This window comes from Sus scrofa, chromosome 12 (assembly GCF_054392235.1).
Source record: "Sus scrofa isolate SSC_HxYL_T2T_F1_AM1 chromosome 12, Sscrofa_HxYL_maternal_Yorkshire_Landrace_v2.0, whole genome shotgun sequence".
In the NCBI taxonomy this organism is placed as follows: domain Eukaryota; kingdom Metazoa; phylum Chordata; class Mammalia; order Artiodactyla; family Suidae; genus Sus; species Sus scrofa.
Window position 1 is genome coordinate 49650657 of NC_139394.1, and position 26523 is coordinate 49677179.

The following is a 26523-nucleotide window of genomic DNA, read 5'->3' on the forward strand; positions in this document are numbered from 1 at the left end:
GGGTATTACCAGTTCATGCTTCTTGCGGCTTGCCTCGGCCTCCTTCCTGGCAAGCTCGCCCATCTCCTCCTTGGTGTCTCGGAGCTGCCGCTGCAGCCTCTTGTTTTGCTCCTTCTCCCGGTTCTCAGCGGCCGTGCGCTGGTCTCGTTCCTCCGTCAGCTTCTCCATGTTCTCCTTGAGCCGGCTGGCCAGGCTCTGGACAGGTCGGTGGGAAGAGCTACCCATCAGCCAGAGAATGAGGTTGGCAGAACTCTGGAGTCAGCAGGCCTGGGTCCAGCTCCGGCTGCCCCACTCGCTGGCTAGGCAGGCAAGCAACTAAAGCCCTCGGAGCTTCCTTTGCCTTTCTTTAAAAGGAGAACAACACCTATTCCCCCCAGGAGTCTTTTAAGGACCCAATAAGGTAACGTGCGTGAAGGCACGCTGGAAGATGAAAGGGGCTATTATCATCATTCTCACCACCTAGGCTGGAGGAGGGCTCTGGCTAGAGTTTGGGCCTGTCCATGTTGATGCCATGTGTGGGGCCTCCACGAGGAACAGGATTTCCTCAGAGACCCTAAACCCAGAAGCTCCAAAAGTTAGATCCTGTGCTCAGAGGTAAATGACTTTACTGTGAATTCTCCATTAGGAGGAGACTAAACAGTCATCACATGCCAAACACAAAGCTACCCCCTCAGCCTGATGAATCTCTCTTTCCCCAGAAACTTGAATACATGGTCCCCTTCCAGGTCATAGGATGCTGAACAAAAAAATGACCTAGTGATCTGGGCGGAGCGTGAGGGAAGAAGCCCGCTTCCGGTCCTAATCCTGGACCTCCCCCTGACTGGCCCCGGGGTCGCCACTCTAGGCCGCCAGCCTCTGTGTCTCTAAAATAACAGCACTAGGCCACGTCTCTAAGGACCATATGTGTTTAACATTCTGTGCATCTAAACCATATACTGCCATTCTGAGCAGAAGGGAAAATGAGAGAGAGCGAGCTGAGGAAAGGGACTGGAGCCCACCCGAAAGGAGGCAAATGCAGCGGGTCTGTCCTGCATCCACCAGACCAGTGGCATCCTCTGTCCCTTGATAGCTTTGGGGTCTTTGGCAAGCTACTGAACCCTTCCAATGTGTAAAATGTGGATCACAATATTACCAAGGCAGAACACGCTCTCTCACTAAGCCTCCTGGCACTCTCTTCAGCTCTCCTCGGGACTGTGACCCCGTCTTGGGAGGTTCCGCCATAGTCTCTTTCTAGGTCAAGAGTATTAATGCCCTCCCGATGCCCACTGCCAGCCCCAAGGTCACCTGTTTCCATCCCCATCCTGCTCCACTGAGTGAGGGGCTGATGGGAAGGGGGCAGTCATGCCCCTCGGCACCTGTCCCATGATCACGCTCGGCAGGGAGGCCTGCCAGGGCGCAGACGGACGTCTACACGCTTGAGACGGAGGAGAAGAACTTACAAGAGGGGTGCAAAGCGGAGGGATCATTTTGCTGGTCTCTTTCCTCCCACCTGCTCTGCTGGAGGGGGCGGGGCTGGAGCCTGCGGGCTCCAGGAGAGTGGACCCCAAAGGATTAAATGTGGGGGTTACCGTCGGGAGGAAGGAGGGGTGAAAAGAGAAGGAGGAGGTGAAGAGAAAAAGGAGAAGGGCTGGAGGCAGGAGGACGAAAGGCCGAGGGCGAGGAGGAGGAATGGGTTGGGGAGGGTTGAGGAAAAAGAAATAGGTCAGGGTGAGAAAGGGAAGGAGAGTGGGGAGAAAATAAACACAGAGGGAGAAGGAAGCATGGGGCAAAAATAGAGGAAGATGAAGGAGGAAGGGGAAAAGGCCGAGGTGGGAAGAACTGAGGGAAAAAGCGAATAAAAAATGGAAGGGAGAGAAAGAGCGAGCGGTGAGATGAGAGGACGGAGGCCGGGCCCTCGGAGGGGCGCCATCCGCTGCATATTTATGACCCTGCCGCGGAGGGAGGGGACCTGCGGGGGGAGCGCGCGGTGGAGGAAAATATGAAGACGAAAAGCTAAGCTGCTCGGGTCCCTTGGCAGAAAGCGAGCACGGAAACAGAATGTAAAGCAGGCAGGCTCGGCGGGGCCCGGAGAGCAGGCCGGGCGGGCGGGGGGGACAAGGCACCTGCCCCGTCCGCTGGCCTGGCAGCTTGGCAGAGGCCTCGGAGGAGCCCGGCGGCCTCGTGCCTGCCCAGCCCCGCTGCGCATGCGTGGCTCCAGCCAGGGGGGCCGTTCTGCCCTGCTGGGGCCGACTGGACCGGGAGAAGAGGTCACCCACCTCCAGCCGCTTCACTTGGGTCCTTTCGAACTCCAGGCGCGTCTCCAGCTCCCGGATCTTAGCTTCCTGCCGGCTCACCAGGGACTTGTCCACCATGGACTGCTCTAGGAACTCCACTTGGCTCTGGAGGGCTTGTAGCTGGGGGATCAAGGGCACGAAGGGAAGAAAGAACTGAGCCTGGAGAGGGAGGGGGCAGGGTCTCTCTCCCCTCCCCCACGGCAAGATCACCATGGTGACCAGAAGGAGGGAGGGATGCACAAGGGAGGTGGAAGGACAGGGCCCTGAGCCAGAGGCATTCCCCACCTGGCCCAGCGCTGGCACAGATTCTGCCCTTTGGAGAGAAAGGAGAAAGCTAAAGACCAGAGAGGGAATAGAAATGCGAAATGAGGCAGCTGAAGCCAAAGCGTCTGCTATGGTGACATGGCTCCAAGCCTAGGCCTTTGCACTCACTGCCGCTGCTCTGTGGCTGACTGATGGCAGAGAGAAGCATGTGCTAGCCTGTGAGCTCAGGTCTGTCCCCGCACACAGACCCTGGCACCCTCTCTCTACCAAGGGAGCCCCTGGTCCCCACCTTCTCCTGTAGCTCTTGCTTCTCTTTGTTGGCTTCTTCTAGTTGAGCTTGGAGATCATTCATCTGTGCCAGGTCCCGGGAGGCCTGGGAAAGCAGAGAATGCTGAAGCAGGATTGCCCATACGCCCCAAATCCAGCCCACTCCACGCCGCACAGAGGGCCAGGACACACGGGCACCCTGACCCCCCAAAAGAAGTGGCTGTGCTGGGGACCCGGCAGGAGGACAGGGCCTGGGCAGTGCAGTGGGGTACTTCCAGGCAGGGTACCTGAGCCACAGCTGCCTTGTGCTTCTTCATCAGCTCATTCATGTCCTCCTGATCCTCCTCCAGCCGGTTCTGAATCTCATTCTTCTCACGCTGAAGGCGGCTCAGCTGCTCCTCCAGCTGGACAGAGGCAAAGACAGATCAGAGAACACAAGGCCTGGCATGCCTGATGGCTCTCGATGGGAAGACTGAACCTCCCCACACCATCTCCAACTGGATGGGGTGAGGATGTGGCCAGCCCACCTGCTGGAGCGGGTTCCAGGACCAGTGATGCTCAGGGACCTGCCTGTCCTGCTTTGGGCCAGGAAGCTGAGGCAAAGGGCTGTTCTTGACTCTCAGGCAGACTCTGGGCTAAAGGACATCTGCTTTCTAGCAACTCCTTGGGGACTAATGAGAGGCCAGAAAAGGTCTGCCCAGAACCAACGACCCATTGTCCTAGCACCTGCATCTAGGCCTTAACCTGCACACACTCTGCCCCCTTCAGGCCCCAGGCAAGGACCTCTCAAATCTGGGAAGCTCTCCTGCTGTGGACTCTTGCTTCCCCTGGGACTGCCTGCTCCCTGGCCATGCAGCCCCCACAGCCAGTCCACTCCGGGCGGGGGGAGGAGACGAGACAGCCAACAGCAGCTTCAGGAAATGAATGAATCTATTAGCCTGTAATTCCAGACCAAAATGACTGCGTTGGCTCCTTCTCTGCCCCATCCATCTTGTTACCAGGCTGTGGGGAGCAGGGGAAGCCTCCGCCAAGAAATTTATTAACTCGGATTTAAATAAAATGGTAATTTTATAACAGCCTTTTTTAACACAATTAAGGAATTTGAATTACTCACCTGAAAACTGCTGAGGAGCACAAATGTCATGGGGATAAATCAAGCCCGGGAGATTGGCATCTCCCAGCAGCTGGGTGATGGGCTGGGGGGCCAGGGAGGCCAGAGCCAAGCCCAACCTCCTCCCCTGCCCCACTCCCTGCCTGAGGAGGTACCAGCGGCCGCATCCCAGTAATGAGTTCTCGGGCCGATGGATGGGCCACGGGAGAGGTGGGGAATTAAAAGGGAGGCATTAAATAAGCGCTCTAATTAGTTGCCACTTGGGCTTGTCAGTGGGCTGGCCAGGGGCAGGGGAGGGAAAGGGAGCCATCCTGTCCTCTTATCGGTGCTTCTGCGAATCTCCAGGCACCTGTTTACATCGCTCAGCCACATTAGCTACCTTTATTTATGGTGTTGGGGCCTGTGGCCAAGCTCCCACAGGCTGGTGGTTAAACGGGAAGATGGGCCTTTGCTGGCTCCCTCCTCCACCTCGCCCCCTCCCAGGTCTCTGCTTTGAGGGTGGGGGGGAAAGGAGGGGAGGCCTGCTCTCCCTGCAGAAAGCCCTGGCGTGAAAGGACCAGGCTGGAAAGGTGCCCTATTTGGGGTGAAGGGAGCCACTGTCACAGCTCCCTTCTCCCTCAGCCCCCTGAGTCTGGCCCTGCACACCCTGCAGCCTCACCGCTGTCTTGGCTTTGGCGATGTCATCAATCTGCAGGTGCAGGTCTTCGATCTCCACCTCCATTGCTTTTCGTGCTTTCACAGCTGCTGCACAGGTGAATTCTGACTCCTCCAGCTGGACACAGAGCCACCCCCGCCCCAGGGAGAGAGGTCAGCCATTCCCTGGGGGCAGGAGGGCTGGCAGGGGGCTCACAGGGGAGTGGGGGAACCCAGGAGCTCTCCTTCTCCTCCTCTGTTCACTTCAGACCCCGGGGCTGTGATGTGTCCTGTGTGCCCTGAGCCCGTCCGTGCTGTCCTGGGCCTGGTGGTCATGCGCACAGCATGCGTGGACCCTGAGGGGTCTGGGTGCTACAGTTGCTTCTCCCCACTTCCCTGTCACCTTCCTTCCTAAGGACTCAAGAACCACTGACGGGGCAAGAGGGAGAGAGAGAGAACTGAAAAAGCAAGCTGGCTTGCCCCAGAGCGGGTGATACCTGGTTCTTCAGCTGCGCGATCTCCCTCTTGCTGGGGGCGTTGTTCTTCAGGTGGTCCAGCATGATCTGGGCATCTGCCAGCAGGGCCTTGGTGCGCTTCAGGTCTTTCCGGAGCCGCTTCTCTGACTCAAAGTCCCGCTGGTTCACCTGGGCAGACATCAGGAGCTGGGGCTCCGGGCTCTGCCACGGGGCCTCCTCCTGTCTTCCCTAAGCCCACTCCTCACGCTGCCCTCACTCTCAGAGACCCTTCATGAGCAACGACAGGGGAAGTGCCAGGATCATGCTGGCCGGTGCCATGGATGGCAGTCACCCCAACCCACAGGTGACGACAGCGGGCCCTACCGAGCCAGCACCCCTCCTGTTCCCAGCTCTCTCCGCAGCAGCCGGCAGGCTCCACTCACCTGGTCGCTGAGGGTGGCCAGCTTGCTCTCCAGCTCCCGCTTCTCTCGCAGCACCTTCTGCTTGTCCTCATACTCCTCCTCGAGCTGTACTTCCATTTGCTTTAACTGGGGACAGGGGCCCACCCATCACTTCGGTGTCTGCTGCCAGCCAGCCCCTTCCCTGCTGGATCCCCTCACCATGGCGGGGCTGAGCATGGATGACCCCAGAGGTGCAGATCCTGAATTCAAAATTTGTAGGGTTCCCAAGGTCCTGGGAGGCAGAGGAGGGATGGCAGGCCATGCAAAGGGGCCCGGGTTTGAGTGGGAGCACTTGTTGCAGTGTGGGCAGGCCCTGTAGGGCCAGCCTAGCTCTCTGCCGCTTGGCACTGAAAGCAGGTGCCCTGAGCTTCTCTACAGACCCCAAGAACACTCAGCCCAGCCAGTGCCAGGATGCTGAGTGGAGATTCCCGGTCCTGGATGGCAATGGAGGATAGTGTGGCTAAGGGAGGGAAGCAGAGGAGCCCTTTCTTAAAAGCAGTGACGGGGGACTCGGCATTTATTCCGGACACGTAAGTGCCCGTCATTGTACCTTCTTCTGACACGACTGCCGGGCCTCCTCCACCTCCTCATCTCGACTCTCCATCTCCTTGGAATGGGTCTGCCTCATCCGCTCCATCTCCATCTCGAGTCGCAGCTTGGCCTGGAGGTGGGTGGGAATAGGGACTGGGTTTCTTTCCCAGCAGCAGCCGACCCCTCCCACGGCACCTGAGGGGCTGCTCTCCTCAGGCTCAGGAGCAGGGGCCACCTCTGCCAGCAGTTCCCTTTGCTCTCCCCTGCTCCTGTGGCAGCTGGCTTCTCCAGAGAAGCTGAGCTCCTTTACTAAATACTAAATGTCTGGCGCAGGCCCAGAAAAGGCTGCTGGGTTGGGGGCAACCCTGCAGCTTTTCCACTTGGCCTCTGGGCTCTAGCTCCCCGAACTGACACGGCGGCTCAGCGGCAGGCTGGATGGGCTCATGGCTTCCAGCTGCCGTGCATCCTGAGCCCCTCACCAATGGAGCTCAATTAAGATCTGTTCTTGCAGAAAGTACCATGAAAGCTTAATTATCTTCACACCGTAGCTGGCACCGATCAGGTGTTCCCTCAATATTTTATGAATAAGGGAATGAATGAATGACCGAATTTGGGATCCTGCCCGCCTCTGGCCCACACCCCGGGGCAGCTGTGGGGAGAGCAGTACCTCCCTTGGCCAAGCCCTCACTACCTGCTCCAGCATCTGGATGGTCCCCGCCTGTTCGTCCAGCTCCTCTTCCTGATCCTTGACCTTGGCCTCCAGGTCTCGGAGCTGTTTCTTGACTTTGGCCAGAGAGGCCTCATCCTTGGACTCTTGGGAAGAAATGTCCTGGAGCTCAGCCTCTAATGACACAACCTTCTGGGTGAATCCTGCAATGTCCATGTCTTTTTCCTGGAGCAAAAGAGAAAATAAGACTGGCCCTGCCTGGGCTGGCCCAGGTCTGTGAGGGGGCCGAGGTGTGGATGGTGGGCAGCCCCCACGCACCTCTAGTTGCTGCTTCAGGCTGAAAGCCTCGGCGAGGAGCGTGTCCTTTTCCCGCTGCAGCTTCTCCCGCTGCAGCTTCTCCCGCTGGGCCTCCTCATGCGCCTGCGAGAGCTCGCTGTCAAACCTGTGAGACAGTGTGGCCGTGGCAGCTCCATCACATGAGAGAAGCGTCCGGGTCACCAGAACCCAGAAGCTGCCAGGAAATGGTGCCACAGACACGGACGAGATGCACGTCAGGGGCACTTGGGCAGCCTGAACTTGGGGCCAGTGGTGCGGTGACATTCAGCAGTTATAGGTCAGGCCACCAAGGTGGTCTGGGATGGGTTGGGGGGAGCACACCTCATCAAGCGGGTCCAAGGAGCCCTTTCACCAGGAGGGCCTGAGAGGGACCCACAGACTGCGTCCAGGGAAGAGGTGGATGGACCCTCCTCTGGCACTGGCTCGACCTTTTCCCTTTCAACAGATCAAAGAGTGGAAAGAGGGACAGGGCGAGGGCAGAGCAGGCATCAGAAAGGGTCAAAGTGAAGTTTCCTTCGTGGCTCAGTGGTTAACGAACCCAACTAGGATCCATGAGGATGAGGGTTTGATCCCTGGCTTCACTCAGTGGGTTCAGGATCCGGCGTTGCTGTGGCGTAGGCTGGCAGCTGTAGCTCCGATTTGACCCCTAGCCTGGGAATTTCCATATGCCACGAATGCGACCCTAAAAAGTACAAAAGAAGGGTCAAAGTGGACTTTCTGCTTCCTCACTTTCTACAGTTCAGTTTGGCAACTCTGGATAGAGCACCTGGCTGCTGCCCCATCTCTGGGCACCAGGCTCTGGCCAGGCCCACCTGCCCCAGCAGCACCTACGTCACCCCCAGGACCCCCACACCAAGCCGGAGGCCCCAGTCCCACTGTTCCCAGCTGGCAGTGGGCTTCAACGGGGCATGTGTCCACGGTCAGGGGGCCTCTCTTCACTTCCCTACTTCCCAGCCTTCCATTTCTTGCCCAGTGACTCAAGAAGCAAATTGCTGAAATTCCTGTTAACACCTTCCCTGAATAGCTAATCATGTTCCTTCTGAAAACTGAAAACTGAATCGCTCACCCCATCCCAACGCCACATCAAAAAAAAAAAAAAAGAGTAAGAAAACTCCAGGCGGCTGAAACCTAGTAAGTTGCCCAGTGGGGAGTACAGCAAGGTGGTAACTAGGCCAAGCTGGCACTGTCATCGGGGTGCTCGGAGGTGGGGGTCCCACTAAGGGTGTTGGCCTCTGGGAAAAAGGGGGGGTGGGGGTAACGATAAGAACTCGAGAAGCAGAGAGTCAGGTCGTGGGCAGGGAGGCACCTAAGGCTTTCCTATTTCCCGTTGCTCTCTGCCAAGCGGCACCTGCAGGCCTCAGGGAGCCCGGGAGGCTGAGGGTAACCTGGGGTCACCGGAAGGACACAGCCCTGCCATGCTCACCCCCCAGGGGCGTGGGTGGGGGGCTGCCCCTGCACAAAGGCAACCGGTGCCTCTGCTGAGAACCCGCCCCCTGCAGAGGGGAACTGGGTGCTGCTCCCACTCCCTGGGGCACCCTGCTGCTCCCAGGGAGTGTGGGTTCCTCGGTGTTACTAATAAAGGCGTCCCATTCCCATCCTAGCCCGAGAAATTAATTTAGATTGGATTTTCTCCTGTGAGGGCTGCCCCCCTCTTTGTATCATTACCATAATGAGATGGAAGTGGCACGGTAGTTTAACAACATTAGTCAGGAGAGTGTGTTTGTGTAGCTGAGGCGAGGGAGAGAGGGGGAGCTGGGCGGGGGCAAGAGCCAGGGCCACCGGGAAGTGGTTCCTGTGCGGGGTCCTGCTGATGCTCATCCTTTCGGCCCCAGGCGTGGTGACAGGTGGGGGCAGCACGTCCCAGAGCAGTGGCCCGAGCCAGCCATCTGTGGGGACGTGGTCCATGTGCTCCTCAGGGGTCAGAAGCGTGAGCCTGAATCGCATTCCAGGGCGAGTGACGGTGCTGGCAAAGCCCCTGGTCAAGTTCAAGTCCCCCTCCTGTCTTCCCTGGAGGGAGGCAGGGGGCCCCGGCTGGCGGGAGCACCCACCTCCTCTGCTTCTTCTCCAGCTCATGGTTGCGGACCTGCTGGCCCTCCAGGTGCAGCTTGGTGTCCTGCAGCTCGGCCGTCAGCCGCTGGCACTTCTTCTTGAGCTGCTGCAGGGCCCGCTGGCTCTCATCACTATCAGCCTGCAGGTCCCCGAGCTAGGGGACAGGACGAGGTGCAGGGTTAGCAGGCACTGAGAGGCCCGGAAATATTGGTGGAGGAGGTGAGGAGAGGAAGGGGGTGAATGGGGGGAGATCAGGGGTGAGGGATGAAGTCAGGCTCTTCCATGGAGCCTAAGACACTCTAACAACAGGTTGTCCTTAGCTGTCTCCTGCATCAAGAGGCAAATACGTCAACCCTTCCCTACCGCTCCCAGCCTGCCTGGCTCTGGCCATTCGCGGGCCAACATGTGGCAGCAAGCCCCTCCCAGTCCCTCCCAGGCACAGGCCTCCACTCTTTCCACCAGACTCACCCGCCTCTCCAGCTGCCTCTTGTTCTGCTGCTCCACCTCCAGCTTGTCCTCAAACTCCTGCTGGAGCCGCTTCTTGGTGAAGTCCACCTCCCGCACTGCTCGCTCATACTTCAGACGCCACTCACCGCCTACGGGGTTGGGGGGCAGACAACGGAGGACTGAGCTGCTGAGAGTCCCTAAGGAGGGGCAGAGGGGACGAAGGATGCGGACAGCAGGTAGAGTCAGCCAGAGGGACTCAGAAAGGTCCCTGGAATGGTGGCTTCTTCCCAAGGCAGAAGGAGCCACTAGCAGGGCGAAGCCTTAGAGCAGGTGATGCCGCCACGTGTGCTGCTTCTCCCCGGGCCCGCCAGACCACGGTCCCCGGATATCACCATCATGGCCGTCAGAGCCGGCCACGAGAATCCCCTGCATCATTTATTGGCACCTTTACTTTCTCATCAATATATTTCATGTTAGCTTTTTTTTTTTTTTTTTTTGCTTTTTAGGGCTGCACCCAAGGCATATGGAAGTTCCCAGGTGAGGGGTCAAATTGGAGCTCTGTAGCTGCCAGCCTATGCCATAGCCATAGCCACAAGGGATCTGAGCCGAGTCGGCCACCTACCCACAGCTCATGGCAATGCCAGATCCTTAACCCACTGAGCAAGACCAGGGATCAAACCCACGTCCTCTTGGTTACTGTCGGGTTCATTACCACTGAGCCACAACTGCAACTCCCTCGTGTTAGCCTTATAACAGCCCTATTGGTAGGTGACAAGGCGTGTGGTCACCCAGGGGTAGGGATCAGAGCCTGCCACGCAGGCCGCTCCTGAGTCCTCCGGCCTTCGACCCACCTGTGTCCTCATCATCCACTTCCCCGTTGACCTCAGCTGCCCGGATGAGACGGGCCTCCATCACCTCCATTTCCATCACCTCCATTTTCTTCTTCAGTGCATCGTACTGGGTCTGCAGAAGACAAGGTACCCCCTCACTCAGCACCACCCACACCCCTGGACTACACAGCCCGTGGTCACCAGCTTACCCAGGGCAGACAGGGGCTCTAGAGTGTGGCAGCCACTAGGACGGCCCTGTCCTCACCTGCAGCTCCTTCATCTCCTTCTCGGCCCGGAGCCTCTCTGCGGTCTCCGCGTCCAGCAGCTGGGAGGCGGACTCTCCCGTGTTACGTTCATCCGTCAGCTCCGATGTCAGCTCCGAGATCTGGGGTTGGGGGAGGGGAGCCACCACCAGGTGAACCGCCTGCCCCACTCAGCCGGAGCAGCAGGGGCGCCTCCTGGGCCGGCCGCCCTGCGGAGGGGGGCAGGTCTGCCTGGTGCTGGGACTCACTCACCCGGGTCTCCAGCCGGTCGCTGCTAAGCCGCAGCTCGTTCCGCTCCTTCTCCACCTTCTCAAGCTTGCTCCTCAGCTGCTGGATCTCCTCCTAGGGTGCAGCAAGGAGGGCAGAGTGAACCAGAGGCACTGGGAGAGGTCGGGGCCCGGGAACTGCACCTTGTGGTGAAAGAAGCTGGTGCAGCTCGAGCCAGGACACGAGGAAACAAGAGACCACTGCCTCCCTGAGGCTCTATCCCTAGACGCTTCCCCACATGCTGAGGAGGCCTGAGGTCTTATCCTGAGAGGGTACTCAGGGGCTCAGCCAGCACCCCAGAGGCCCGCCTTCTGTTTGCCGGGCAGGGGTCAAGGACACCAGCTAAACAAAGGAGCGCTTGGGAGCTCAACACCAGCCTGCAAAACTCCTGCCCACGTGGACCAACTACAGCCCTTCCCCATGGCAGCGCGGCCCGCCCCAGGCTGCTCCTTACGTCTCTGTTCCGGATCTGCTCCTCGGAGAGCTGCACCTCAATGAGGGGCCGCACGGTGGTGAAGAGCTTCCACCAGGGCCAGTCCTTTACCCCTTTGTTCTTCTTGATGTTCTTCTGCACACAGCGAATGGCCAGGTCTTGGATCTGGGTTGGGGTGGGGGTGGCGCACAGCAGGTGTCAGTTCCAAGCCCAGCCAGGACCCTCCCCACCACCAGCCCAGCTGCTGGGCTGCTCCTCTGGACACCAGTCCAACAATCCCCAAGCCACCCCCTGCCCCCAGCCTCCCTCCATCCCTCAGAGAGTGGGCGGCAGAGAGCCCGGCCCTGGGAGCACTGCACTGGGCACTAACTGCTCTACCGTCATTAGGAATAATTTCATCTGCTTTATTTGCTGCCTGATTATTTCCAGCGCCCTGGCCTAGATGTGCCATAAAACCTAATCTTGCTGAAACACAAGAGGCGGCGGTGCTGGCTGTTTTATGGACTTGCTAATAAGAAAAGGAGTCGCTGACACAGCTCCTTAATCTTCATGGAGTAGCCTGTGATCCAGAGCCCACCTTTGCCTGGGCCCTGCTCCCCACCACAGTAACCTTTGGACCAGGCCCCATCGCCAGGCATGCCAGCACTCTCCCTGGTACCAGGGAGCTGCCCAACCCCTGTCCTGGTCCAGGCCATGGTGCCCCGGTGAGGTCCTTCCTCTTCTGCCCCAGATAATAATTCTCACCCACAGCCCCAGGATTAGCCTCCTGCGCCCCACACACATTCCTTTGAGGGTCCCTTCCGCTCCCACCCTAGGGGCTCGGCTCTGCCCAGCTGGGCTGGGGGGAGGATGGGGACGGCCCCGGAGCAGCACCTTTTTCTTCTTGAAGAGCTGGCGGGCCAGGTAGCCCCTGCAGGCCGCTTGGAACAGGGTTAAGTTCCTGCTGGTCTGTTCATCCCGCTGCTCTTCCAGCCTTGCCAACGTGCCCGCCCGGAAGAACACCTGTGGGGAAGCGGGCCGGGTGAGGCAGGAGCCCCGGCTGGGGGCAACCCGGCAGAGGAACAGGAAGCTAGCACAGAAAACCAGCAGGCCTGGGAGTGTAGCCCTTGGCCGAGGCAGAGCCTGAAAACCCCAGTGTCCAAGAGAGGAGGGAGAGAGGAAGAAGACTGAGGGAGGGGGGCCAGGCTGGGGGCTGGAGATGCTGTGGAACAGAAGTAAGGTGGGAAATCCAACTTCAAAGAGAGATGAAAGGAGAGGAGGCCAGAGGGAAGGTATCTGGGACAAGAAGGACGTGAAGCAGCCACCGCCGGGCAAGTGGGGAGAGGCCGCCCCCAGCAACACCTATGGTGGTTTCCACCCCCAGGGCTGCCAGCAGCACTGGCCACCCCCCTGTGCCCATAGCTCACTGCAGGCCCAACCACAGGCTCCAGGCTCCTCTGGCCTCCAGCTGCCTGGGATCAGGTGGTGTATGTGTGTAAGAAAAAGGCCCAAGAAGCCGTGTGCGGAGACGAGGGAGGGCAGGGAGGCGGCGCCTTCTCTGCACCCTCCCCGCTCGGCTGCATCTCAGACTGTCTCCTCTTTCATGTGCCCACACCCCACCCCCACACCCAGGTTTCATCTCATGGAAAAGCCGGTGCGGTGGGTGGGGGTTGGCCCAGGCGAGGGACCTGTCATACAGGTTTGGGGGCTGGAGGGCAGATGTGAGAAGAACCAGCTGGGCGCCCCCACACCCGGCCTCTCCTCTCACTCTTTGGTGTCCTGAGCTGGGACTGGGTAAAATTTTCTGTGCTAAGAGAAGAAGCAGAGGGAGGAAATGATCAGATGGAAAAAAAAAGACTCTAGTACCCCTAGAGAGGGCAAAGGGCTGTCCAGGTCGATGCCACCTGTACCTTGCCCAGAAGACAGGAAATTCCCTTTTGTGGGGCCAAGAGAGGACGTGAACTCCAGGGGGAGCCTTCAGAACCAAGAGGCTCCCCAGGCCTCCCTCCAGGAAAGAAGTGGGGAGAGGGCCAGCACTTTCTGCTGAGAAAGCTTTGCCTCTGGCCGAAACCAAGTCTCCTGAGGCTGGCCTGGGACAAAGCCAACTCAGTCCCCAGCAGCAGACGAGGGTAGTAGTGAGCCTCAAACCTCTCCTAACAGCTGTACACTTGTGGGGTTGAGTCTTTTGAGTATTAGGTGAACTCACAGGGCCATCTCCCCTCCACCAACATACCCATCCAGACATATGTACAGACACCAGGAGGTTCTTAGACATTCAAACTCCTTGCCTGAACCCTCAGGATCTCCTGGGCTCAGACTGAGACCCCCTTTTCTCCGAAGCAATGTGACAAGCACACAGGGAATCCTCACTCACCAGCCAGTACTAACCACAGTCCAGAAGCCCTGGAGTTTCTCGCCCAAACCAGATGTTGGCAAACATCTGACTTTGCCCCTAATTCTGCTCTTAACATGAGTGGGCCCTGGGGCGCGCCTGCTTCAATCAGGCACTGGGATGATGCCCAGGGTCTCAGATGGCAACTGGGAAGAGGACCAGCCCGTCCAAGGCCCTCTTCCACCCCAGACATGCCTGGGAGGAGGCGCCATCCCCAATGGCAGCCAGCAGCGGCTTAGTCTGCCCAAGGGGCAGGAGCCCACCCGGGAAAAGACCAAGAGGCCAAAGGGAAATCTTTGATTGCAGCTTCCCAGGAAGGAAGCTCAGCTGGCAGCTCCTGAGCTTGGAGACAGGTGGGGAGGAGGAGGAGGAGAAGGAGGTAAGCCAGACACAGCACAGACCCAAACTAGAAAGATGACACGGAAAGAGGGTGGGACCAGAGAAGACACAGAGAACAAGGAAAGAAGCAGAAACTACAGGATAAGGAATAGAGACCAGCAGGGACAGCCAGGGCCCAGAGGAAAAGGGACAACCAGGGAAGCAGAGACGAAGATAGATGGAGGGGATGAGAAAGGGATTCCCAGTGTGTGTGTCTGTGAGGGTGTGTGTGGGTGTGTGGGTGAGTGTGTCTGTGAGTGTGTGTGGGTGTGGGGCAGGGGCGGGGGCAGGGCCGGGGAAGCAGGAGGAACCAAGACTGTGACTCAACACAGAGCAGGGAGAACAGAGCCGACAGGCAGCGTGCAGGCCTTTTTGCACGCACCCCCTCTCACCTCATCTCCCCACAAGCTCCTTCCCTCTTTGCTGACAGACAGACAGTCCAGAACCCTCCCGGTGGCTCCCACTGCAGCCCTGGAGCACATATGTGGATGCCGCTGGGGAGCCTCCCAGTCTTGCGGAACGGGGTGCACGGCTCCCGGCCCCACGGGAGGGCCGCTCGGCCGGCCTTTGGTGTGGAGCGGTGTGGCAGACGGGCACCCAGGGCCGGGCGTGCCTGTCTCTTATGCACCACGTTCCATTCAGATGAGGAACTGGGCCTGTGGGCAGGTGGTGGTGGCCCAGCCTTGCCAAGTCCTGCTTGCTCTCTGGGACCCAGGCAGCCCTCGAGGACTCACCAAAGTGGGCTCTGCCCTCTGGAGGTCCTGGCCACGGCTTCCCTGCTTCTCCCAGAGCTCCCTCCTCTCTCCCCAACTCCCCCTGCCGGGACTCAAGTCAGTTCAAGGCCACCTTCCAACCCACTCCCTCCTGACCTCACAGAGGTGTTCCTGGCACTGAGCAAGCCAGTTGTTCAGACGGAAGGAAAGTCAAGTTTGCTGCAGCTGGAATGTCTAACTTCCTGGCCCCCAGGCCTGGAGGGCGCAGCTTGGGAGGAAGGGAGGCTGCGGGGGGGGGAGGGAGCTGAGGGACAGGACTCAGCTGGGGTCCCAGCGGACTCTTAAAGTCGGGCTGAGCAGGGAGAGCAGGGAGGGAGGGCCAGCCATCGGGACAAGGGTGACCAGAGGGTGAGGGCCCTGCGCCCTCCTGTAGGGACAACTCACCCGACTCAGGCCCATGCAGCAGCTACTCTTCTCCAGGTCCAAGGATTCCAGCAGCTCCTCCACTGCCTGCAAAGAGATGCTTCTGTCAGGCAGCCCACACAGGGACCCCACGCAGGGCTCAACCTGGTCACTCGGCCCTTCCCAACCTCTGTTCAGTCTCCACTATTTATTCAACAAGCACTTTTGGTGGCTCCCGCAGCATCCGGCTGTGAGCTGGGATCCAGGGATATAAAGACGCCTGCAAGAGAAACAAGCTCTCTTGCTGAGGAGTGAGATGAGAACACTGGTGAAGTACGCGGAGGAGGAGGCGTCTAAGGCAGACAAGGGGGCTGTGGAAGGCACCCGGAGGAGGTGTTGCTTGTGCTGTCTTTAGATACAAGTAGGAATTAGCCAAAGGAGGGGCGAGGGCACTGCAGGCAGAGGGACTAGCACGCGCAAAGGCCTGGAAGCATGAAAGTTGAGTATTACCTGAGTAGAGAGTGGGCAGCAGTTAAGGGGCAAACCGAGAGATGGGCAGGGGCCAAAGGCTGTGCGGCGGTGCGACGAGAGCCCGTGGAGGGTTCTCTCAGGGAGGGGCACCATCAGATTTTCCTGCCACTGAGTGGAAGCTGCATGGAGCCCTTCGGCAGCTCTGCAGGCATCCACAGGAGGAAGGGCTACAGCCCGACCCAAAGGGAGGGGAGGAGGGGGAAATGCAAGAGACGTTGGGAAGTTGGAGCCTTGGAGTTCCCACTGTGGCTCCGTGCGTTAGGAACCCAACTGGTATCCACGAGGAGGCAGTTTCAATCCCTGGCCTTGCTCAGTGGGTTAAGGATCCGGCGTTGCCACAAGCCGAGGTGTAGGTCGCAGACACAGCTTGGATCCTGCGTTGCTGTGGCTGTGGCATAGGGCTCAGCTGCAGCTCCGCTTTAAGCCCTAGCCTGGAAACTTCCATATCCGCAGGTGCGACCCTAAAAAGAGGAAAAAAGAGAAAAAAAAAAAAAGAAGAAGAAGACAGAGCCTTGCCCACTGTGGGGGAGGGCTGGGGGAGCGGGCGGAATCCAGGGACACCTGGGGTTTCTGACTGTGGTACACAGATAAGAGCGCCACTCTCCTAGGGAGGGAACACGAGAGAAAGAGTAGCTTTGGGAGGAGATATAACCAGTTTGGTTTGAACGTGCTGAGTTTGAGGTGCTCTCTGGGATACATGCAGAATAGCCCAGAAAGCAGCTAGATGGAAATGCATGTTGGAGTGTGAGAGAGGCCTGGGCTGGAGGTATTGATCTGGAGTCATCGATACATATGCGGTAATTGAAGTGACAGGAGTGAATGAGGCTGCCCGGGAAGAAGGTGTAGAATAGAAAGCAGATGCAGCCGAGGAAAGAGTCCCCTTTGCTTGAGGGGTAAGTGGGAAAAAGAGAAGCTCAGAGGGACTGAGAGAGAAAGAACAGAGAGACGAGGCGAAAACGAGGAGCGGCTCAGAGAAGCTGAGCAGGGGATGTTTCAACAAAGAACAGAGTTGTCAACAGTCACATGTTGCCAAAAAGCACAAGAAAGTGCCCATTAGCTCTGGCGACATGGAGGGCAACGGGCGGACAAGACCAGGCCCGGGTGCCAGGGGTGGGCACCGGGCGGCTACAGCGGAGGAGTGCACGGCAGTGGGGCAGGGGCAGCAGGAGAGAGGTCAGTACCGCTGGATGGCACAGGGCACCAGGGAGGGTGGACGCAAGGCTCCTTTCTGAGAGCAATGTCCGTGGAATGTTCCTCCCCAGGGAGAAACGAGCCAGCGAGGAGAGGCTGAAGGAACAGGAGGGACACGCGCCGCTGCTGGAGCAGCTTTCCAGAGGGACCAAAGGGACAGGGTCCGGAGCACAGGAGGAGGGGACTGGACGGGGCACCCCTCCCACCGGCCCAGAGGGCAGGGAAGCAGGCGCCTGAAGAGGAGCGCACAGAAGGCAAGGCGGGAGCAAGCTGGCGCCTCGATTTGGATTGGCATTTGGAGGCAAGGTCAACGGCAGGAAGGCACAGTGGCGAGGGCCTGAGCAAGATGGAGACTGGAATGGCAGAGGAGCAGCGCAGAATTGGGGCCAGGTAAGCACGGCCCAAGCGCCCAGGGAGGCTGGAGACCATGAACCTCTAGGAATTCAAGTCCCCAAAGCGGTATAATTTTCTCCCACAGCCCTTGGCAGCCCCAAGCCGAGGAGGGCGGACACCCAAAGGTGGCCCTTTGGGGTGGGGGCTGGGCAGGCGCCAGGAGAGGCTTGACAGCCGAGGGTGATGAAGGCTGGGTGACTGGAGGGCTGGACATGGTGTCGGGGCTGAGAGGAGAAGGACGTGAAGTCAGCACGGAGCGGACGGAGTAGAGAACATGGAGCGGGGCCCAGAAATAAGAGGTTTCAATGGAGTCAAAGAGCAGCGGTCCTGAGAGGAAGAGAGGCGGGAGATGCACAGGCAGGAGGCTGTGGTCTGGTATTTCAGAAGCGGAGCGTTTCTAGGGATGATGCGGTGCTGGGTGTGGCCATGAGGGGGAGGCCGGACTGGAGGTCGGGGTTCAGAGAGCAGGGGCTGTGGGTCGGGTCATCTACACCCACACCAAGGTCGCCCCGGACGCTGGCAGGTGCCGCATGGAGAGGGTGGAGGAAGGTCTTCGAGGCCTCCGGCCATGTGGGTCTGTGACTCGGGCAGCGGGAGCCGTGGGGGTCTGTGACTCCGGTTCTGGAGGGGAAGCTCCCTTTTAGGGAAGCCGTCCTAAGGCCTGAGACGCCGTCAGAGGCAGGCCGCGTGCCTGAGGCCTGAGCACAGGGAAGCCAGTCTCCTCTGCTCAAGGAGCCCTTTGGCTTTCGGAGGAGCTGCCTCTGGGGGTCAAGGTGACTGCCGGGAGGGAGACATCCCTCTGTGCTGCCAGGAATCCAGCAGCCTGGCTGACCAGGGACCCACCCTGGGAACCTTAGGCTCATCCTGATGCCAGGGAGGTGATGCCACATCAGTCTTCCTGGAAGGATGCCTGCCCCACCCTCAGACAGCTTCCTGCTGCAGGAACTAGTCCGACATGGTGGTCAAGGCTGAGGGGCCCAGGTACTACAGTGAGGCACCCAAAACACTAGTTCTAATCCACCACCTGGGAGGCTCTTGGGTGAATGGCTCACCAGAGAGCAGACATGCTCACCTCAGATCTTCAAAATGGGTGGCTCTTCCGTGAATCCCACGGTCCACGCCCCAGGCTGCCTGCCCCCCGGCCCCGCTGCCACAGCCCGGATGCCCTGGGCCCCTGTCCTGGTCCTGGTCGCCAAAACCAGGCACCTGAGCGCAGGCCAGCCCGGCTCTCTCTAGGGGAGGAAGGGCAGCTGCCCCTCTCTCCAGGGGAGGGGTCTGAGCAGAGGAAGGAGGGGCTGCTGGGGCCACAGGGGCCCGGACTTACCCGCCTCTCATCCACCACGATGTAGTTGCGCCCATGTTTCTTGGTCAGGTGTGGGGCCAGGACGTCGAAGCGGCGGCGGAACTCGGCAAACACCATGTGGTCAGGATAACCTAGGGAGAGAGCAGCCCAGAGCTGGGCGCATCAGCCTAGGCTGCTCCTGGCGCACCCCAAGAGCCCCGGTGGAGTCAGCTGAAGGGGCAGAGACTGCTGGGGGAGGGGGGCCTGTGGTTGAGGCCAGTTCAGGAAAGGAAAGAGGAGAGGAAGGCGACGGACAAGAGGCGGGAGGACGACTAGGCTGCCCCACGGTGAGACTGCAGGGTCTGAAAAGGGAACAGGTCCTTTTCAAAGGAAGCAACTTCCTTGTCAGTGAGGGTGCAGAGGGGGTGGGCTGACCGCCTGGAAGGAATGCTATGGAGATAAAACCCTGGATGACCCCTAAGAGGCTTTCTAGCCTCCACGTCTATGACACTGGGACAACCTGGAGAAAGATGGCTTGAGGACTTAATGAGGAAAAAAAAAAAGGGCAGCAGAGAGTAGCTGAGAGGAAAAGCACATGGGCTTCAGGTTAGAATCCTGCCCTGGCTCTTGGTATCACATGACCTTGGACCAGTCACTCAACCTCCATGAGCCTTGGTTTCCTCATCTTTATTTCTTTTTTGTTGTTTTTTAGGGCCGCATCCACGGCATATGGAAATTCCCAGGCTAGAGGTTGAATCAGAGCTGCAGCTGCCAGCCTACGCCACAGCCACAGCAATGCCAGATCTGAGCCGAGTCTGCAACCTACACCACAGCTCATGAAAACACCGGATCCTTAACCCACTGAGACCTCATGGATACTAGCTGGGTTCATTACTACTGAGCCACAATGGGAACTCCAGTTTCCTCATCTTTAAATGGGGGCCCTGGAGTTCCCTTTGCGGCTCATTGGTTAACGAACCTGACTGGATCCATGAGGATGCGGGTTTGATCCCTGGCCTCGCTCAGTGGGTTAAGGATCCGGCATTGCTGTGGGCTGTGGTGTAGGTCACAGATGCGGCTCAGATCCCACATTGTTGTGGCTGTGGTGTAGGCCAGCGGTTGTAGCTCCAAATGGACTCCTAGCCTGGGAACTTCCATATGCTGCAGGTGGAGCCCTAAAATAGCAATCAATCAATCAATCAATCAATGGAGGCCCCACCACTTACCCTGCAGGGTAGTCAGGTAGTCAGGTGGCTTACATGGGCAAGTATGCAGAAAACAGAGCTTGGCTCACTGGCTGGGTGTCAGGAAAATGCTCCCTTCCTTTCCTCAGTCCGATGAGGCAGGGTAATCAGTAAGGGCTCCCCTCCTGCCCCGTCCTGACCCTGGGCCCTAGGCCAGGTGACCAAAAAGCCTTGTAGATCCTCTTTCCCTAGAATGTTACTTCCTTTTTTTTTTTTTTGGCGGTCTTTTTTGTCTTTTTAGGGCAGCACCCGCAGCATATGGAGGTTCCCAGGCTAGGGGTCTAATTGGAGCTGTTGTGAGCGGCCTGCACCACAGCCACAGCAATGTGAGATCTGAGCTGCATCTGCGACCTACACCACAGCTCACGGCAATGCCGGATCCTTAGCCCACTGAGCGAGGCCAAGGATCAAACCCGAGTCCTCGTGGATCCCAGTCAGATTCATTTCCACTGAGCCACGACAGGAACTTCTAGAGTGTTACGTCTAACAGAGATCCCCAACTATCTGGGCTTGAGGTTGGGGCAAGGGCGAGACCGCTTCTGACTCGGAGCAGGGTCAGGATGGTGGCCAGCAAGAGGTCACCCTAGGACGCTGGAGCCCACGGCAGAGGATCAAGCGACCTACTCCTACAGAATCACAGAATTTCAAACCAAAAAAGGTCTCAGATTAGATATAACTCATCTTCCAGACACGGAAACTGAGGTCTGGGAGGTGGAATGACTGGCTTGCTCAAGGTCACAAAGCCTGCAGCTGGAGGCAGACCTGGACTCCAAACCCGGGCTCCTGCCAGCCAGTTGGGGACTCGCTCCACTACAGCAGCCTAGCAGCTCTGGGAAACCCTCCAACTGGGAGATGAGGCTGATGTATGTGCCTGATAATTGAAACAGGAGGCGGGGGCCGCTGAGGGGCCAAGACAAAGTGAGCTATTGATTGTATCTGAATTGCAATTAAATTGATGGGCCGGGATAGCAGGTCCGGACGCCTGGCATCTTAATTAATCATCAGCGCCATCGATGGTGGCTGGGGGCTGGGTGAGGGGAGGGGGGCCTGCCACTGCTGGCCTCATCGATCCGCTTGTTTGAGTAAAGCACATTGATTTTGGTTCAGAGCGGTAACAATCTGGTTTTGAAATAATAAACACCAACTCCATATCAAGACGTGGGGACAGATCAATGATTTATTTAGAGTAGGGCAGGGAGCCCATCTCCTGGCTTTGGCTGCTAAGGAAAAGTGACAGTGACCCTGCGAATGCCTCAGGGGGACCTGGCTGTGGGTGGGTGGGACCCTGCCTGCTCTTCAAGCTAAGGGGAAAAGGGCAGAATGCTGGCAACACATAAATTCTCAGGCGAATGAAATCCCACTTGGAAGCTGGTCTGCTTGGGTCAAATCCTGCTCTGCCGCTCATGAGCTGTGTGACCTTGGGCAAGCTACTTAACCTCTCTGAGCCTCAGTCATCTCATCTGGGGATGATACTAGTACCTACTAGTATCTCATGAGGTTGTTGTGAAGATTAAGTGAGTTACCCTGTGTGACGGGTTCAGAAGAGACCCTGCTATACCGTAAACGCTCTAAGGATGTTAATTACTCTCATTATTACCCTCCTTCAAATGGGGCCATGACAAGGGTCTGTCTGACCATTCTTGGGAATTTTAAGTACTTCAGAAAGATTTAGTGCCTCCTTCCTCACGGGAGCGGTGGGGGGAGTAGGGGGAGGGGGGCTGAGGGAACAGGCTTGTGGGAGGGGAGGAAGAGGACTGGAATGCAGAAGGAAAAAGACGGTCAGCAGGCAAAAGAAAAAGAGAACAGAGCAGACTGGGCAGGAGATGCAAGGAGAGTCCCCCGGAGGAGGCAGCAGTGGAGAAGAGCGATCAGGGCCAGTTGGAGACAGGAGGGGAGCTGCACCCCTCTGGCCCTAGGGCCCTGTTGGGGGGGGGTGTCTGGGAGGGAGGGGCAGGGTTGAGAGGGAAGGGCCCCACCTTGGCGGTACATGCGCATGGCATCAAGCAGGCGGGAGCCTCGAAGCTGGGTGCGGAGCAGGGGCACGTCCAGTGGCAGGAGCCCGGCATCGCAGTGCTCGCCCGGGGGCAGGTCCAGCTCGCTGCTGCTGCTGACTCTGCGGGAGGAGGCGGAACGGGGCTCCCCGGCCCAGCCTTCCGCCACAGGCAGGAAACAGTGCACAAAGTGCAGCTTGGACTTCTTGATGGTGTCGATGAGGGCGTCCTGCCAAAGGAGAAGGGATGGCCCTGAGTGGGCTCTGACAGCCCAAGCCAGGAGACCAGGGATTGGCACCAGCATCTCTACTCTGGGCAGGGTGGCAGGTGTGTCCCATCCCTGACCGGGATATGCTAGGCCTGGACACCTCAGCCCATCTAAGACCTGGGTGCCCCTCACCAGCAGCAGCAGCACTGGAAAGGGACCCCACCAGCAGCAATCAAGGCGAGTGGCATGCTGAGTGGGCACCTGTGACGCAGGTGTGCCCAGAAAGCCCCAGCCACCTGGCAGCGGTCGGGAAGTACCTTGGGACTGGCACACTCACCACTTGCAGCTTAATCTGGATGCACAGGGACTTCTTCTTGACAGCTGCCACGCCCGTGGTGAAGGTCTTCCGCATGCTGGTGGCCCGGCGCAGCGCCAGCTGCGAGCCGCCCTCCAGGCCCGCGATGGAGCCCGAGAGCACTGTGGCGCTGCCCGCTCGGCCCAGAAACAGGTTGCTGATGATTTTTCTGCCAGAGGAGGGGAGGCAAAGGAGGGAAAGAAGTCACATTCATGGAGCAGAAGAGATGGTTCCTTCTCCCAGCTCCTAGGGCCCCCCCCTGACCCCCGCCAGCACCATGGCCAGAGGCCTGGGATCCCCGGGCTGAGGCTGCACGGCCCACACCCGGCAGAGACACTGTAGAGGAATCGTCAAACTAAGAAGTGGAAACGGGGGTGGATAGAGTGAGTGGTATTCTTACTTCTGGGAGTCCTGCAGGAGCCGGGGGGCGTTCTGGGTGGCCGGGTTCTGCTTGGTGTAGCTCAGCCAGCCAGCTGCGTTGTACTCCACCCAGTTGGTGCCGTGGCTGTGGCCCAGGAGAAAATGGTGTGGTTTGCTGCTGCGCAGGAGGGGGCTCTGGCCTGAGGGTGGGGGAAGCCAGGTTCGGATCATCAGGGCACGGCCCCCCCAAACCCATGGATTCAGTGAGCCCCGCCCCTGGGGCACAGCCAACTGGACCCATATAGGTGGCCCAGAGGTGGCACCTACCTTTTTTGTCACCTTCCCGGGGGCCGTAGTAGGAGAAAAGGCGTTCCAGGAGGGCATCCTCAGTGGCCCCAGGCACCAGCGCCTCTTCTTCCAATAACCACAGCAGGCCCCTCGCCTCGTCCGTGCGGGCCAGGGAGCGGACCTGGGAGGAGGACAGAAAGCCCACATTGTCACATGGAGCTGTGGCAAGGGGGCCAAGACCCCAGCCCCAGCCACACACTCTAAACTTGCTACACAGACACATAGACACACACACACACACACACACACACACACACACACACACACACCCCTGCAGCTCCTACCTCTCGGGCTGACTGCCGTGGAGCAGGTAGGTGGCAAGGAGAAAGGGGGCCAGAAAGAAGGCAGAGAGCCATGGCACAGTGTGATTCCTAGGGCCTGTGACCCAAGTCCCCAAAGACGGAAGCTTTCTTTTTTTTGTTGTTTTACCTTTTTTTTTTAGGGCCATACCCATAGCATGTGGAAGTTCCCAGGCTAGGGATTGAATCGGAGCTGCAGCTGCCAGCCTACATCACAGCCACAGCAACACCAGATGTGAGCCCTGTCTGCAACCTATACCACAGCTCACGGCAACGCCGGATCCTTAACCCACTGAGCGAGGCCAAGGATTGAACCCGGTTGACGGTCAGGTTCATCACTGCTGAGCCACAATGGGGACTCCCCACCTTTTTTTAAAAAAAAATTATTTATTTATTTTTATGGCTGCACTGGAAGTATATGGAGTTCCTTGGCTAGGGACTGAATCCAAACCACAGCTGTCACTTAACACCCATAACTGCAGCAATGCTGGATCCTTTAACCCATCACACTGGGCCAGAAGTTGAATCCATGCCTCTGAAGGGACCTAAGCTGTTATAGTTGGATTCTTCTTTTTTTTTTTTTTTTTTTTTTTGGTCTTTTTTTTAGGGCCACATCCATGGCATACGGAAATTCCTGGGCTAGGGGTTACATCGGAGCTGCAGCTGCCAGCCTACACCACAGCCACAGCAATGCCAGATCTGAGCCACATCTGCGACCTATACCACAGCTCATGGCAACGCCAGATCCTTAACCTACTGAGCAAAGCCAGGGATCAAATCCACATTATCCTGGATACGAGTCAGGTTCTTAACCTGCTGATCTACAATGGGAACTCCTGCAGTCAGGTTCTTAACCCATTGCACAACAGCGGGAACTCCCAGAAGGCTTTTTCTTAACCCATGCCCATGTGCAGAGGCTCTCCTCCACCCTCGTCCCCTCAGAGATCAGGGTACTTGGGTGAGCCCTGTGTTGCCCTCACTCTCTGGGCATCACCTCCCAGACGGATTGAATAAGATCTGCAAGGTCCTGAGCACAGGGCACTGCTCAGGAGAAGCTGTCAATGAGTGACAGCCGTGGAGTTAACCCTGGTCCCCCAGAGCGGGCACTGCAGGTAGGGTCACTGCAAGGTCATAAACTCAAGTGCCAAAAGCCTAAGACAGGTGACTTGATGGATGTGGCAGCCAAAATGGGTGAAGCTGGGGTGACTGGAGGGCAGGTATCCCCATCCAAAGGGAACAGTCACCACTCAGCAGCAGCCAACAGGTGTCCAGGAAGACACTGGCCTAGTGTTAGGAAGTCCTCCAATTTTTGGAAAGAAGGTGAAAATACTGAATTGTGATTTCTAATTCCTCACACAGACCAAACAACCTAGGCCCGTGCTCCCCTCTGGTCTGAAGACGCCTTTTCCACGGAATTCCAAGTTCTTCCCTGGACAAGTAGGATGAGATGTTCCCCGCCCCCCACGGCGGCCTGGCCGTTAGGGACTGGGGACAAGAGGAGTGAAAGAAGTGCCCTCTTCCCTCTTTGACCCCAGCTGCCCGAAGGATTCTCTGTGCCGGCCGGGAGGGAGCAGAATGCGGCCAAGGACCGCTAGGCAATCAAGGCCCCAGAGCAGCTGGAGCTGCGTGGCACGAATGAGCAAGAAGCCACTGGACAGGGAGCAGCAGGTGGGTGCAGAGGGGCCCATCCTCAAGCTGAAGCCAAGGCCCACTAGCCAGGGGAGAGCAAAGGAGGGAAGGGATGGCCTGGCCCCCATCCAAATGCACGCTGGCCCCACTGCTGCTCCTAAGCCACTGGGCTGACCTGCCCACGCTCCTGGGAAGGGCAAAGGTTCTCGAGGGAGCCCACAGTGGGTGCCCAGGTGACAGGAAGAAAAGCCAGCTTCCCTGGGGAGATGGGGAACTTTGGCACTTTAAGCACTTGTCCCAGGGGACACTCGCTCTCCCCAGGGCCCCGCCCCTGTGCCAGGCCTGGGTGGAGGGAGAGAGGGAGATCAGCAACCTGGCAAAAACGCCAGTCCTCCAGTAAAGCACATTAGGCAACTTCCCTAATTGCAAACAATCGCCAAATGCCAAATGCTCATCAGGCCAGCCAGTCCCCAGGCAGCAAGGTGCCCAAAACACTTGCCCAAAGGGCGACAACGCCTGTCCCCAGGTTGAGGGGAGAGGGCTCACGCCCACAAAGCCCCTCAGTGGGCATCTCACATCCACATCCTGTTTCCCTGCTTGGGTGGAAGCCACCTCCTCGCCTGCTCTGCTAGGCTGTGACAGTCCTCTATCTGGGGACAATGGGAGGGGACGACTGCGTCCTCGGGGTCCAGCCAGGCCCTCGCCACTGAGGAAGCAGTACCAGGCCTCCTGGCAGACACACTTGAGCTGGGACAGGACCTGGGCCAGGTGGTAAGAAAGGCTCAGACACCTGGGGGCGGGGGTCCCCCTGGCACCAGGGCAGAAGGAAGCACCACCTTCCTGGTCACAGCGGCTGAGAGGCTGGGGCAGGGCGCATGGCTCTAAAGCGCTTGGTGCCTAGGCCTGACGGCTGGGCCCCCAGTTCACAGCAGCACCCCCTGCAGTAGCTCACACGCAGAGGGCTCTGATGAGGGAGAGGAATGAGAAGGGCGAGAAAAGGCCAGCTAGGCCCTCCCTGGCACTCTTACCAGGGACTGATGGCAGGCTTGGTCCACTGTGGCCACAGAGTCGTCCGTGGCTGGCTCCAAATCATCAAATGCCACCTCGATGTTCTCCTAGGAAGGAAGGGGGCAGTAGTGAGCATGGGGCTGGGCGTGGAGCACAGGCCTAGGAGCAGGCCAGGAGGGGACACTGGGGTTAGCAAGTCGAGTCCCATCTGAACAGGAGCTTTGCTCTGGCAGCCTGACTGACACATGCTCACCACCTCCCAAGGCGTCGGCCGCACTGCGGCTCCAGACAGCAGGAATTCTCCTAACTGCCCTCCAGTGAGCCAGGGCCACGGGCCTATTCTGTTCCTCACATCCGCTGATTAGGCTTCGCGGGTAAAGCCCACTCGCGATTCCACGTGCTCATCCTTGAAACACTTGAAGACAACTAACATTTTCTTCCTGAATCTTCCCTCAACCAAGCTAAATATCCTCCCCAGCTCATTCAGCTCATGTCTACCCAAGGTACGGTTTCCAGGTTTCATCTGGGACACC

At 58.4% G+C, this 26523-nt stretch overlaps 1 protein-coding gene across 50 annotated transcripts in view; it reads right to left on the reverse strand.

Moving 5' to 3' along the window:
* The window catches only part of MYO18A (myosin XVIIIA), a 97277-nt gene that overhangs the window by 13313 nt on the left and 57441 nt on the right, over positions 1 to 26523 (reverse strand). For 46 of the 50 annotated variants that reach the window (XM_084985338.1, XM_084985331.1, XM_084985308.1 and 43 more), the window contains 24 exons: positions 26011 to 26097; positions 23034 to 23175; positions 22747 to 22906; positions 22329 to 22515; positions 21769 to 22012; positions 18591 to 18700; positions 15194 to 15259; positions 12161 to 12289; positions 11309 to 11452; positions 10840 to 10929; positions 10590 to 10709; positions 10346 to 10457; positions 9516 to 9643; positions 9047 to 9201; positions 6981 to 7104; positions 6687 to 6887; positions 6015 to 6125; positions 5447 to 5551; positions 5046 to 5192; positions 4574 to 4687; positions 3092 to 3208; positions 2827 to 2910; positions 2256 to 2393; positions 10 to 195 (listed from right to left, as the gene is read on the reverse strand). In XM_084985338.1, coding sequence (XP_084841464.1) covers positions 10 to 195; positions 2256 to 2393; positions 2827 to 2910; positions 3092 to 3208; positions 4574 to 4687; positions 5046 to 5192; positions 5447 to 5551; positions 6015 to 6125; positions 6687 to 6887; positions 6981 to 7104; positions 9047 to 9201; positions 9516 to 9643; positions 10346 to 10457; positions 10590 to 10709; positions 10840 to 10929; positions 11309 to 11452; positions 12161 to 12289; positions 15194 to 15259; positions 18591 to 18700; positions 21769 to 22012; positions 22329 to 22515; positions 22747 to 22906; positions 23034 to 23175; positions 26011 to 26097 — 3201 coding nt within the window. Of the gene's footprint in view, positions 1 to 9; positions 218 to 2255; positions 2394 to 2826; positions 2911 to 3091; positions 3209 to 4573; positions 4688 to 5045; positions 5193 to 5446; positions 5552 to 6014; positions 6126 to 6686; positions 6888 to 6980; positions 7105 to 9046; positions 9202 to 9515; positions 9644 to 10345; positions 10458 to 10589; positions 10710 to 10839; positions 10930 to 11308; positions 11453 to 12160; positions 12290 to 15193; positions 15260 to 18590; positions 18701 to 21768; positions 22013 to 22328; positions 22516 to 22746; positions 22907 to 23033; positions 23176 to 26010; positions 26098 to 26523 lie in introns of all 50 variants that reach the window. The other 4 variants (XR_014821473.1, XR_014821472.1, XR_014821471.1 and 1 more) reach the window with 1 other exon arrangement.